The following is a 13,630-nucleotide window of genomic DNA, read 5'->3' on the forward strand; positions in this document are numbered from 1 at the left end:
TATCTGTTTTGCTTAGGTCCCTTGCTCTGGTTTGTCCTGTTCTTTCATTTGGGACACATTCTTCTGTCTCTTCATTTTGTCTTACTTTCTGTGTGTGTGTGTGTGCATTAGGAATGCCAGCTATATCTCCTGCTCTTAAAAGTAATGGCTTTATGAAAAAGAGGTCCTGGGGTGCCTGGGTGGCTCAGTGGTTGGGCCGCTGCCTTCGGCTCAGGTCATGATCTCAGGGACCTGGGATCGAGCCCCACATCAGGCTCTCTGCTCAGCAGGGAGCCTGCTTCCTCCTCTCTCTCTGCCTGCCTCTCTGCCTGCTTGTGATCTCTCTCTGTCAAATAAATAAATAAAATCTTTAAAAAAAAAAAAGAAAGAAAGAAAAAGAGGTCCTGTATGTCCTGCAGTACAGTGTCTCCTATTCTTCAGGACTTGGTGCTTCAGGAAGTGCCTTCTATGTTTGTTGCACATGCCTTGCTGTTGAGTTCTGGCCACTTTTTCCTTCAGTCCAGTAGTCTGCAGAGGCTCTCTTTGCATGTTGTGTGCACTGTTTGGTCCCCAGACAAGTGGGGCACATTTTAATAAGGTGTGCCCTGTCTGCTTGTGTAATGAGACCTGCTCCTGCTGCTGCTAGAACTGAGATCCTACAAAATGCATGGGTCGGGAGATGACCTGTTAGTCACACAAGTTCAGAACTCTGATAAGCCTGAGTTGGAGTACTTGCTCTAGTCTAAAGTCTTTCAAAATCTTCAACCTCCCTTAGAGCTTGACTGGAATTTTACCCAATTTATCAGTCCAGTTCGATGAAGAACTGGGGAAGTAGAATATTCATGACCATTTTTTTTTAACTTTTTATTTTTTATAAACATATATTTTTATCCCCAGGGGTACAGGTCTGTGTGTCATGACCATTTTTTTAAAGATGTTATTTATTTATTTGACAGAGAAAGAGATTACAAGTAAATAGAGAGGCAGATGGTGGGAGAGAAAGAAGCAGGCTCCCCGGTGTGCAAGGAGCCCAATGCAGAGCTCAATCCCAGGACCCTGATACCATGACTTGAGCTGAAGGCAGAGGCTTAACCCCCTGAGCCACCCAGTCACCCCTGTGCATGACCTTTTAAATCGCAGTAACTCTAGCGAGCAGTTATATGGACCATGCAACATCCTAGAATGTCACAAATCAGATTCTTCCTCACAGGGAAGAAAAGACTGGCAAAAACAGAATCTCTCCCTCCCCCATATTATTGAGAACTGGGCCAAAGTATGACTATTTAAATATTTAAATATATTTGACATAATTATTTTCCAAAAGGATTGGACTGATTTTCCTACTCACTTGCATTGCACGGAAATGTGGTTTTTCTGCACCCTCGTTTTACAGAATTCTGCCATTTATTAAGTGTGTGATTTGGGGAAGGTGGATGAACTTTTTTTGTGCCTCAGTTTTCTCATCTACAAAATAAGATTAATATTGTCTACCTTATAATGTTATTGGACAATGTGATTATATAAAACTCTTGATGCCTGTCTTGGGTTAAATTTTCAATAAAATACTAATTACTATTTTGTGATGTAGTTTGTTAAAATTTTAGCTAATTACGCAGGTAAAAAATGTATCTCTCATTCTTGTGTTCTATTTATTTATAAGTACTTATAATTACATCAAGTATTTTTCTTAAATTTAATAGTTATTTGCATTTATTCTTAGTAAATAATTCTTGGGCCATTATGTTTTTTAAATCTGTAGAATATAATTTTATGTATTTTATAAGAGGTGACTATATATAAGGTACAAAATTCATTATAAAATAAAACAATAAACAAATCACAGAGATGAAAAGTACAGCATAAATAATATAGTAACTAATATTGTGATAATGTTTTATGGTGACAGGTGGTAACTACATTTATTGTGTTGAGCATTGTGTAAAGAATTGTTAAATCCCACTGTGTTGTACACTTGAAACTAATATAGCATTGTATGTCAACTATACTTCAGTTAAAGAATCAAATGCATATTACATATTAATATTTATATTTTTTCTAAGTTATCTCATTTGTTAGTATATAATTGTTTATAGTAACCTGACACTATGTGTTTTCTTTTATGTTCGGTTAGCTCCTGTACACTAAAGTACATCATTAGTTTTTGATGTAGTGTTCCATGATTCATTACTTGCCTGTAACACCCAGCAGTACTCATCATATCGTATGTCCTCCTTAACATAGCAAGAAAACATTTGTGGTTTTTTTAAGAGGTCAAATTAATTTTGATGCCGGAAAGCTATTTCTCGTTTTTCAAGCATATGTATTATGATTAAATATGTAATATTTTGAGCAGTTATTTGTGCAGTTTTATACATGGTAACAGTGCTAACAATATACACATCACTTTGTAACAATGTGCATATAGTCATTTAGTAAAATCCACATAGTCTAATATCCTCATATCAGAACTAGCCAAGAAGGCTTTAACAACGTCATACTCTATAAATAAGTGGAAATGGGAAAAAAAGATTTGGGAAACAATGAAGTGAACTAACATTACAACCAACTAATAAGAAATTAAACATCCTATTTTGTACTACTTAGAATGATACGAATAGCAACAAGCTAGAAATATCCAATTTGGTTTTAAACTGGGCTTTAAATGATATTCTTCTATGGGACATGATGTCACCATCCCAAAGTTTGTTCTTTTTATTTGTGCAAACAGGCAAAGAGGCATAAATCTCAATGGGAGAGGAAAACCAAACCTTTGTGACTGAGTTTATTTTCCTTGGCCTTTCCCAGGACTTGCAGACCCAGATCCTGCTATTTATTCTTTTTCTCATCATTTATCTTTTGACTGTGCTTGGAAACCTGCTCATCATCCTTCTCATCTTCATGGATTCTCGACTTCACACTCCCATGTACTTTTTTCTTAGAAACCTCTCTTTCGCAGATCTCTGCTTCTCTACTAGTATTGTCCCTCAAGTGTTGGTCCACTTCCTTGTGAAGAGGAAAACTATTTCTTTTTTTGGGTGTGTGACACAGATAATTGTCTTCCTTCTGACTGGGTGTACAGAGTGTGCACTGCTGGCGGTGATGTCCTATGACCGGTATGTGGCTGTCTGCAAGCCCCTGCACTACTCCACCATCATGACCCAAAAAGTGTGTCTCCAGTTGACCATAGGATCCTGGGCCAGTGGGGCACTAGTGTCTCTGGTGGATACCATCTTTACTTTCCAACTACCCTATCAAGGACAGAACATTATTAATCACTACTTTTGTGAACCTCCTGCCCTCCTGAAGCTGGCTTCAGCAGACACTTACAGCACAGAAATGGCCATCTTTGCCATGGGCGTGGTCATCCTCTTAGCTCCTGTCTGCCTGATCCTTGTGTCCTACTGGAATATTATCTCCACTGTGATCCAGATGCAGTCTGGGGAGGGGAGGCTCAAGGCTTTCTCTACCTGTGGTTCCCATCTCATTGTTGTTGTCCTCTTCTATGGGTCTGGAATATTCACCTACATGCGGCCAAACTCCAAGACCACAAAAGAGCAGGATAAGATGATATCTGTGTTCTATACAGTGGTGACTCCAATGTTGAACCCCATTATTTATAGCCTGAGAAACAAGGATGTCAAAGGGGCTCTCAGAAAACTAGCTGAAAGAAAGTTCTTTTCTCAAGGCAGTGATATCTGGGTCTGACTCCTAGTTTAGTTTAGTTTTAGATTTTTAGAGAGAGAGTGAGTTAGCAAAAGAGTACATGCACATGAGGGAGAGTAGAGGAAGAGGGAGAGAGAATCTTAAACAGGTTCCATGCCACGGCAGAGCTGACTCAGGGCTCCATCTCAGCAACCCTGAGATCATAACCTGAGCTGATCAAGAATCAGACGCTCAACTCACTGAGCCACCCAGACACCCCTCTGGGTCTGACTTTTAGAACAATGCTGACATTCTTAAAAGAGATACAGTATCTTGCTAGACAATTATGGATTAGCTCAGGAAGCATAAACATGAAGGACGCATTCTAAAAACCATGAATACTCCACACTAAGATAGAACACAGAGGAGAAATAAAAGGTTAAAAGGTTACGTTTCCTTGAGTATCAACACATCAAATACTGTTTTGAAGTTTGCGATTAATTCAGTTAATATGGGTATGTTTTAAGCATGATTACAACTGAAGAAGTTTAAATGGGTTATCTTGAAATAACATCTAATATGAATCGCATATATGATTCTAACACCAAAGACATTTCAGGTGTAGATGTCCCAGTCATACAAACCTAGGAATAGGCACTGATAGAAACAACCAATATATCTGGAAGAGTCCTTAATCCTGGAATCATTAATGGCTCGGAGCATTTCAGCTTGTAAAATAGTACAAAAGCAAAATAGTGTTCTTTCCTGAAAGCTTCAAAGAAATGAGTATTTCATCATCCCACATTTCATAGAAACATAGACTATTGGTCAAAAGGGGAATTAATGGCCAATTAATCCAAATATAGGTCCAAGGCTTAAATCATAATATTTCTATTGAGCCTAACATTGGCCAAACAAGCCAAACAGCATTGGCCTAAACAAGAATAGATAGCTCCTTACTCTCTTACATCATTCCCTTTCATTTATAAGTTGATCCTTGCCACAACATGTGTGAACTCCCACATATTGTAATATCCTGATACAACTTTTGACTCCCCCAAATCTCAACATCTAATAGCCTCCTGTTGATTGGAATCCTTCCCAATACATAGTCGATTAACACCTAATTTGTATGCCATATGTATTATATACTGTATTCTTACAGTAAGGTAAGCTAGAGAAAAGGAAATGTTCTTAAGAAGATAGTAAGAGAAAATGCATTCACATTTGTGTTAAAAAAAATCCACATGTAAGCGGACCCATTCAGTCCAAACCTGCAATGTTCAAAGGTCAACTATAGATAGGTCTTTGCTGTTACAGAGATCTTCCTTATGATCAGTCAAAATCAGTTTTCCTGTATCTTCAACCCACTTTCTCTAGTTTTAGTCCTAGAACAATTTTCAGTATCCTATACCATGACTCACTGAAGTCAGTTTCTGTATTGGCCCAAATTCAGTTATCACAGCCAACCAGTCACTTGTTTCATTAAAGTCCCCTCATCTAACATGCTTTGGCTCCCTGTATTCATTCTGGTCATCCTCCTTTGTAGGAGCCCACTTCACCCAATGAATACCTCTTCCAAAACCAAAAAAGAAATTAAGATTTTAAAATTGGAGTTCACCAGTCTGAGGCTGACCTCTCCATAGGCTTAGAGGCCTGTGACCACATCTCAGTGTGGCTCAATGTCACCAGAATAGTCGATTCTGGGCTCCACTTCAGGTTTCATAAATCCTTAGTCCAAACAATCTGGCTAACAGCCACTTGCCTGTTTTACCCAAACCTTTACTCATTCACATGTTTGGAGGGGATTCCACGATAACCATTCTTTATTCTTTTTAAAGATTTTGTTTATTTGAGAGAGAGCGAGCCACAGCAAGAGAGGGAACACAAGTAGGGAGGGGGAAGCAGGCTTCCTGCTGAGCAGAGAGCCAGGTAGACGGCTCCATTCCAGGGTCCCAGGACCATGAACCAAGCCAAAGGCAGACCCTTAACCAAAAGAGCCACCCAGGCATCCATGGACAATAACCATTCTATAGTCGCCATGGATTTGAGTCCTATTCATTCCACCAAAATAGATGCTAATGTGACTTTTCTCACTAACAAAAGTTGCTCTCTCTATCTCAAAACAAAACAAAACCCCAAAACATGCCATCTCTCCTGCTATGGAGGGAGAGAGGGAATAAATGGCCAGAAAGCTTCTAAAGAAAAAATTTCGGAGCAGCTGGGTGGCTCAGTCAGTTAAGCAGCTGCCTTTGACTGAAGTCATGATCCCAGGCTTCTGGGATCCAGTCCCACACCAGGCTCTCTGCTCAGTGGGGAGTCTGTTCTTGCCTATCCCTCTGCCTGCCACTCCCCTTGCTTGTGCTCTCTCTCTCTTGCAATATCTCCCTACCTGTCAAATAAATAAATAAAAATCTTTAAAAAAGAGAAAAAAGAATTTTGAGTATACTTCCCAAATAATAATGAAGATAATGTATAGGTTAGGATTCTTAGGTGCAAGTTTACAGAGACAGAGAAACTCATAGCCAAGGGGAGCCTAAAGATACATAACAGCTAAATGTACTGTGGCTTCCTGGATGGGATCCTCGGACAGAAAAGATATACGGGAAAAGAGAACAAAAGAAAAGAAAAAAACAGCAAAGGAAATCTAAATAAGGTATGTATTCTAGTTAATAATGAGGAATCAATGAGGAACCTGGGTGGCTCAGTTTCTTGAACATCTGACTTGTAGTTGTGGCTCAGGTTATGGTCTTCAGGTTGTAGAATCCAGCCCTATGTAGGAATCCATTGCTCAGCATGGAGTCAGTTTCCAATAATCTCTCTCCCTCATCCTCTGCTCCTCCCGCCCCCTGCTCATGCTCATTGTCTCTCACTCTCTTTATCTCTCTCTCACACACAAATAAATAAATAAAATCATTAAAAATAATAGGGGATCAAGTTGATTTTCTTTTTGTAACAAATACCGTAATTATAATGTAAGGTGTTAATAAAGGGAAAAGTGGGTATATGAGGACTCAGGGTACTTCTCAGTTTCTCTGTAAGTCTACAACAAATCTACAAAATAAAGTCTATTTCTAAAAAAGAAAAGAAACTGTTTGCTCTCCTTGCTTTTTCATCTCTCTACTTCCCAATTTAAACACTAGACTGAGAGTATCTAATTAATGGAGCCCAAGTTACATGCTACACCATAACTGCAGTGAAGACAAAGAAAGTGAATTTTAAATGGATTCAGCTTGTATGGAGGATACAGGTTCTAACTAGTCCAAGACTCCCAGATGACTATACATATGGAAAGGGTACTCAAATGATCAGAAGCCAAAAATTGACAAATGTTCACTACACATGGCCTATGACACCAAACCACCCCCACTAATGTCCTGACTACCTACAGATTCAGACTGACCAGTGTAACTCATAATCAACGTAACACAATATTCTGAGGATGTGTAGGACACAGAATGTTGAGTGGAGAGGTACAATAGCACAGGGAATGCTTCTGTTGGGCATTAGGATATTCTCATCTGATTGTGTTACTAACGTATTCCCCACTGCTACTGCAGTGTCTGCCCCATATTAGCTCATCAACAAAAATTTGCCACATCAGTAATATGTGGTCTAGGAAACATTGGCTCAAGTAAGTTTTCTCTGTATTTTTTCTTAAAGAAATACAGATAGCTTTTAATTCAGAATATCTGGATGTCATGATGCTACATGGAAATGGAGTTGTAGCAAACGATCTCGTGCATCTCAAGGATCAAGTCCCAGAAAGCTTCAGAGTCCTTTATCTTTTCAGTGAAAGTTATACATTGAGAGAAACCTTACAAGTTGTTCTGTTAAAAAAATATCTGGAGCGTTGATGAAGCGACTGCAACTTGACAATTACCCTGTTCGGTTACACAGCAGTCAGTGCTTCAGTGCACCTGTGAAGGCATATGGTCAGAAACATTGAATCTATAAGGTGTGAGAGAAAGGCTCCTCATCCTCCTTCCTACTTTGTGCCTTTTCCATTTCTCTGCTCTTTAATTGGCTGTAGAACATGTTTGAGACTAATTTACTGGCAACCTTACAAGTTAAAGTTTTGATTTTGTCTGGCAACTTTAGTATGACTCGTATAAAGGTCATCCTCATCACATACAATTCATAGCACACACCCTATCCCCAGTCTTGGAAAATATCATCCATAATTCTGTAATAACTTACTAATGGCCCTCTGATTATTGAAGCATAAGAAAAGGAGGTCAGTAAAAAAACATCTACTCCCCTTATTGTTTTAGCTGTTTAACTCGTCCTCTTGATTTAAAGCTCTGTTCCAGGGAGGCTCTTCCTGATTTACTAGCCTGAGCTCTTCCTCTGGGGCTTCCTCTGGACTCTTTCCTTTTAGTATTTTCTCTTTTTCTCTTTCCTTCTGCAACGTTGTCCTCACCCATAACCTCATCTGTCACCCAGAATTAACACAAATTTTATACCGCTGGCCCGAGACACCTCGAGACTCCAGACACCTCTCTCTATATGTCTACTTGATAATGCTTCTTGGACGGCACAAAGTATTTCATCCTCAACAAGCCAAAACTGAACTCATGGCCTTCTGCGAGACGTTTTACTTGGCTGCAAAACAGAAGCAATGAATGAGTGCATCAGTCAGTGAAAACGATGTTTTCTACAAACTGGTATCATTTCAAAGTTCTGCCATGTTTTTTGGTTCCATGCAAATGGGGTGGTGGTGGCACCGAGAAGGTGGGGAAGATGTTGGCCCGTTCTCCCTGATGGGATGGGGGAAGCCAAGCCTGTTTGATAGTCCATTCTCCCTGCCCCTCACCCTCACCTCTACCCTGACCAAGGCCCCCAACCACCCGTTCCTGGCACTAGGGGTGGACGCCAGTCTCCGGGGTGGGCGGGGTCTGGAGCAGGGGGCGGGACTGGAAGAAGCCCCCAGCCAGGATCGCGGACTGGAGCCGCGGGGGCTGATGGGGGCTCCTTCCATGGCCTGTGCGCGTGCGTGCGTCGGGGCCGCGCCTTGGCTTTTTCTGAGACGCGGGTCGGCTGGCGGCGTGTAAGGGCCGGGTGTGGCCACGACTTTCTGGCTGTGGTGCGACTACCCACGCCGGCTTCCTCCGCCCGCGACGCCCGCGGCCCCCGCGGGTCCTGGCGGAACCGGCGCCGGGCTGTGACAGAACGGAGCCCCTGCTGCGAGCCGTGCCCGCAGGTATCACCGGGTCAGCGGGCGGTGAGGACGCGGGTGTGGGGAATGGGAAATCCCGCCGGGGTGCGTCGGCTGGCTCGCAGCTGGCGCGGCGCTCCGCAGTTTCTGGGGGCCCACCTGGCGGGGGGCTCGGGAGCGGGGCGGGCGCGGGCTGCGGAAGGAAGTCAGGGCTCGGGAGAGCGGCGATCGCGATGCAGCGTTTAGCCGGCCCCTCTTGCATTCGGTGACGGGGCTTCAGCCACCAGGCGCTCGACCTGGGCCCAGTGGCTTCGTCAATGGGTTAGGGAATAACTGGTATTGATCCGTCTCGGACAGAAGAAGGCTGGATCGATCAGCTGGAAAAGACACTGGAGAAGACGCCCTTCCAGCTTGCTTTCTTTCCTTACCGTTCCTACCAGTCCTCGAAACAGTGAAACTTCGCGGCATCTGTCTTACTTTCAGACGCTTCCTTAGCAGACTGTTTTCTGCGCCCCTTAACAGCGCCAGTTTCGACCGGTTCTTTTTACCACAAGCTGCCTCTCCGCGGATTGGTGTGAACGACCCTGTTTGCCCACAGATACTGCCGGCGCACAGCTGGCCCGTGTGCAGTTTCCTCAGGGCTCTGAAGCGCTGGAACCCGTGTCACGTGGGTGGTTACCGCTCCGGATTCCTGTCACGGGCGCCTTCTGAGCCCTCCGGTCCCGCGGTCCTGGCTCCCACTCTCAGCTCTTCGTTTTCGGACTGCCACCATCGTCCTGAAGGGCGTCCTCAGTACTTCAGAGTCTAAACGCGAAGCGTTCTTGACTTCGTTTATTCCAGGGTGCGTCGCTCACAGACCGCTGAAGCTTCTCGCAGTCACAGCCATTCCTTGGACCTTCTATTATCCAGACTGTCCCTTTTGGAAACCCTCCTCAGAGATGTCCTCCTGAACATCTCTGTCCTCCTAGTACTATAATTACTGATACCGAGTGAGGTGTTAATTTATATTTTAAGGTATAAATTCCCAGTATATTTTCTTGCTTTTTCTCACTTTGAGTAGAATGTTTAATTCATTTCATTCTTGTTTAAATATGGTTGTAAGTCTTTGACGTTGCCTAACGGTGGAACTTAAGCTGTGCTCTATGGATTTTGATGTCCAGTGTTTTTATTGGTTTTCATTTGAGTTGTACTTTGATGCAAAGTTTAAGTTTCAAATTAGTTGAGAATGTTTTTTACTTGTGTTAAATTCTAGGTTTCATTCTGATAGTAAGTGTGGTTCGTAGCACTGGTAGATACTTTGTATTTGAGGTTTTTTGTAAGTGATATAGTAACTTTTGTAAACATTTTCGTAGCTGCTGAAATAGAAACTGCATTGTCGTGTTTTACATATCACTAAGCACATTTCATGTATACCATATTATTACTTAATTTTAGTTTATGCGTTTAGGATTTAGAAAGTTGCCTTAGTCCCATTTCCTGGGGGTGGGGGAGAGTGTTGATTTCATCTTTTGTTTTCTGAGGATTTTGCAATAAATACATTCCAATTATGTTATTGGTACATTTAACAAGTCCTATTTGATTATAAGTTGTACCTTCAGTCATTTAAAGTTTCCTTTTCATCTACGTTCATGGATTTATATGCCTGCATAATTGTTTATTTTTTTTTAAGATTTTATTTATTTATGTGACAGAGAGAGAGATCACAAGTAGGCGGAGAGGCAGGCAGAGAGAGAAGGGGGCCGAGCAGAAAGCCAGATATGGGGCTCCATACCATGGCAGGACTCGGGAATCTTGACCTGTGCTGAAGGCAGAGGCTTTAACACACTGAGCCACCCAGGCAACCCTGTTTATTATGTTTTAAATCATCCCTTTATTTTCCTCTTTCCAGTTCTTTTGTTTTGGATGTCTTTTGAGTGTTTATACAGTGAAATTATTTATCCAGTACATTTACTATTACAGTGGATATCATTGTTACTATTTCTACCTTTAATTTTTTAAGTTTCTGTGCTTCCTTGGTGTTTCATTTTTTTTTTATCATTTGCCTGTGATCTTTTTTTCCTTCTTTCTCCCTTGATAGTAATTTAAAAAGTGGGCATATAGTTTATTCTTTGGTGGGACCCCATGATACCTCTGTAGCACTTTGAAACTTTTTTTTCTTTTTTTTTTTTTAATGAACTATGCTTTCCATAAGCTTAGAGAAGGTTTGTGTTGGATCTCAAAATCTTCCTTCACTTGATACACTTAGTTCTGTGTCTGGTGGAGATATAATGGGGGTACTAATGAGTGTATAAATGGTGCCAATACATCTGTACAAGATGGCGAATGGAGAGAAACAGTTTTTAAGAAACTGTAGAAAACAATTTTAATTTGCTTTTCACCATAAGATTTTGTTCTCCCTTATCTCAGCATTTTGGAAGAGACTTTTAGATTTGTCTATCATATCACTAGTTCAAGGAAGTATCCCTTTTTGTTCTTTACTCCTTCCAATCAAGATTGCCTGTCTCTTTTTTTTTTTTTTTAAGATTTATTTACTTGATAGAGAGAGAGAGAAAGATCACAAGTAGGCAGAGAGAGGGGGAAGTAGGCTCCCCGCCAAGCAGAGAGCCCGGTGTGGGGCTTGATCCCAGAACCCTGAGATCATGACCCGAGCTGAAGGCAGAGGCTTAACCCACTGAGCCACCCAGGTGCCCCAAGATTGCCTGTCTCTTAAACCATTTTAGAATTTACCTTAATCTCATCCTATTTTACTAAATGGCTCCCTAATTGTTTCATAAATTTACCACACATCCTTTTGAATCTCTATACATCAGGCAAGTGTCTTTTAATTTTTTTAATAAAAATTTTATTTTACAACAATTTCAGACTTAAAGAAAAATTGAGAATATAGTACAAAGTGTTTGCATATACCACATGCCCATTTCCCCATTAGTAACAAATCAGTATGTTAATTAGATATAATTAACAGATCTAATTAACATACTGAATTAGATAACTGAAGTCCGTACTTAAATCATACTTCTTTGATTTTTGCCTAATGTCCTTTTTCTGATTCAGCATCCCACCCAGGATGTCATATTACATTTAGTTGTCATATCTCCTTAGGGTCGACTTTGCTGTGAGTTTCTGAGACTTGTTTTTAATGACCTTTATAGTTTTGAGGAGTACTGGTCAGGTATACTGTAGGAAACCCATCTATTAGAATTTGTTAGAATTTCTCATGATTAGACTGGGGTTATGGGTTTTGGGAAGGCAAATCTTTCTACCACATCATCTCAGAGGGACACACTGTAACATGACCTGTCATTATTGATGTTAACTCTGATCACGTGGCTGAAGTATATTTTTTAAGTTTCTCCACTATAAATTTATTCTTTTTCCTTCTTCCCATATTTACTCTGGAAGGGATTCACTATGCAGAGCCCAATCTCAAGGGATAGAGAGTTATGCTCTTCCTCCTGGAGGGCTGAGTATCTAAACAAATTATTTGGAATTCTGCATGAGAGATTGGTCTTTTTTTCCCCCCATTTATTTATTGGTTGAGTCAGTCATGTATATTAGTGTAGCTTATGGGTATTAATTTTTATAGTTTCAGTTATTGCTCATATTGTTTCAGCTTTGGCAATTGATGGCTCTTTCCTTTGGCTCCTCTTTACCTTGTACATTCCCCAGTAAGTGGTTTTTGAGCTCTTATTCAAGCACTTCAAGATGCTCCAAGCCCACCATATGTGTGTTTGTGTATGTGTGGTTTTTTTTTTTTTTTTTGAGAGAATGAGACAGCAGAAGTCGGGGAGAGGGACAGAGGGAGAGGCAGAGGGAGAAGGACCCCCCCTCCTGCCAAGTCAGGAACCTGGTGTGAGATCATGACCTGAGCCAAATGCAGACACCTAACCAACTGAACCACCAAGGCACCCTCATCTTGTATATTTCTTGCTCCAGTTCTAGAATAAGTCGTTTCTCCATGGAGCCATGGTTCCTTGTATTGAAGAATGGTATTAAAATCTGAGATCTGGGAGACCCTTGACCCCCTTTACCCATTCCTCCCACCTACCACTCTTCTCTAGCAACCACCAGGTTGTTCTCTGAACTTTTATTTTTGTTTAAGATTATACATATAAGAAAAATCATACAGTATTTTTCTTTCTCTGACTTTGTTCCACATCATAATTCCCTTAAAGTACATCATGTTGTTGCAAATGGTAAGATTTTATTCTTTTTATAGCTGAATAATATTCCTGTGTGTGTGTGTGTGTGTGTGTGTAAATAAATTCCTTTATCCATTCATCTATCGATGGACATTTAGGTTGTTTTCGTATCTTGGCTATTGTAAACAGTGCTGCAGTGAACATGAGGGTGTGTATATCTTTCCCACTTAGTGTTTTCATTTTCTTTGGATAAATACCCAGAAGTGGAGTTGCTGGATATAGGGTAGTTCTATTTTACTGTTTTAAGGAACCTCCACACTATTCCAGAGTGGTTGTACCAATTGACACCGCCATCAACAGTGTACAAGGGTTCCTTTTTCTCCGTATCCTCAGCAACACTTGTTATGTCTTGTCTTTTTCATAATAATCATTCTTGCAGGTGTGGGGTGATGCCTTATTGTGGTTTTGATTTGGTTTTGCCTGATGATCAGTGATGTTGAGCATATTTTATGTATCTGTTGGCCATCTGTATGTTTTCTTTGGAAAAATGTTCAAATGTCTTTGGAAAAATATTAAAATCTTCTGCCTATTTTTAAATCAGGTTTCTTTTTTGTTATTAAGTTGTAGGAGTTCCTTATATATTTTGGATATTAATTTCTTACCAGATATGATATGCAATTATATCTGCAAATCAGTCAATGCGATATAC

General features: G+C 40.8%; 2 protein-coding genes across 6 annotated transcripts in view; both read left to right on the forward strand.

The window, feature by feature from the left end:
- Positions 1-2,727: 2,727 nt before the first annotated feature.
- On the forward strand, positions 2,728-3,599 carry LOC309840698 (olfactory receptor 2D3-like; the record flags this gene model as incomplete). The annotated part of the gene is given in 2 exon segments (XM_082683011.1): positions 2,728-3,546; positions 3,549-3,599. Coding segments are annotated over 2 exon segments (870 nt in total).
- Positions 3,600-8,584: 4,985 nt separating this feature from the next.
- ZNF215 (zinc finger protein 215) overlaps positions 8,585-13,630 on the forward strand; it is a 30,314-nt gene continuing 25,268 nt past the window's right edge. For 3 of the 5 annotated variants that reach the window (XM_082682992.1, XM_082682993.1, XM_082682994.1), the window contains exon 1: positions 8,598-8,824. The gene's annotated coding sequence lies outside the window, so the exon portion shown is untranslated. Of the gene's footprint in view, positions 8,846-13,630 lie in introns of all 5 variants that reach the window. The other 2 variants (XM_082682990.1, XM_082682991.1) reach the window with 2 other exon arrangements.

The sequence above is a fragment of the Mustela nivalis genome (assembly GCF_964662115.1).
Source record: "Mustela nivalis genome assembly, chromosome: 9".
In the NCBI taxonomy this organism is placed as follows: domain Eukaryota; kingdom Metazoa; phylum Chordata; class Mammalia; order Carnivora; family Mustelidae; genus Mustela; species Mustela nivalis.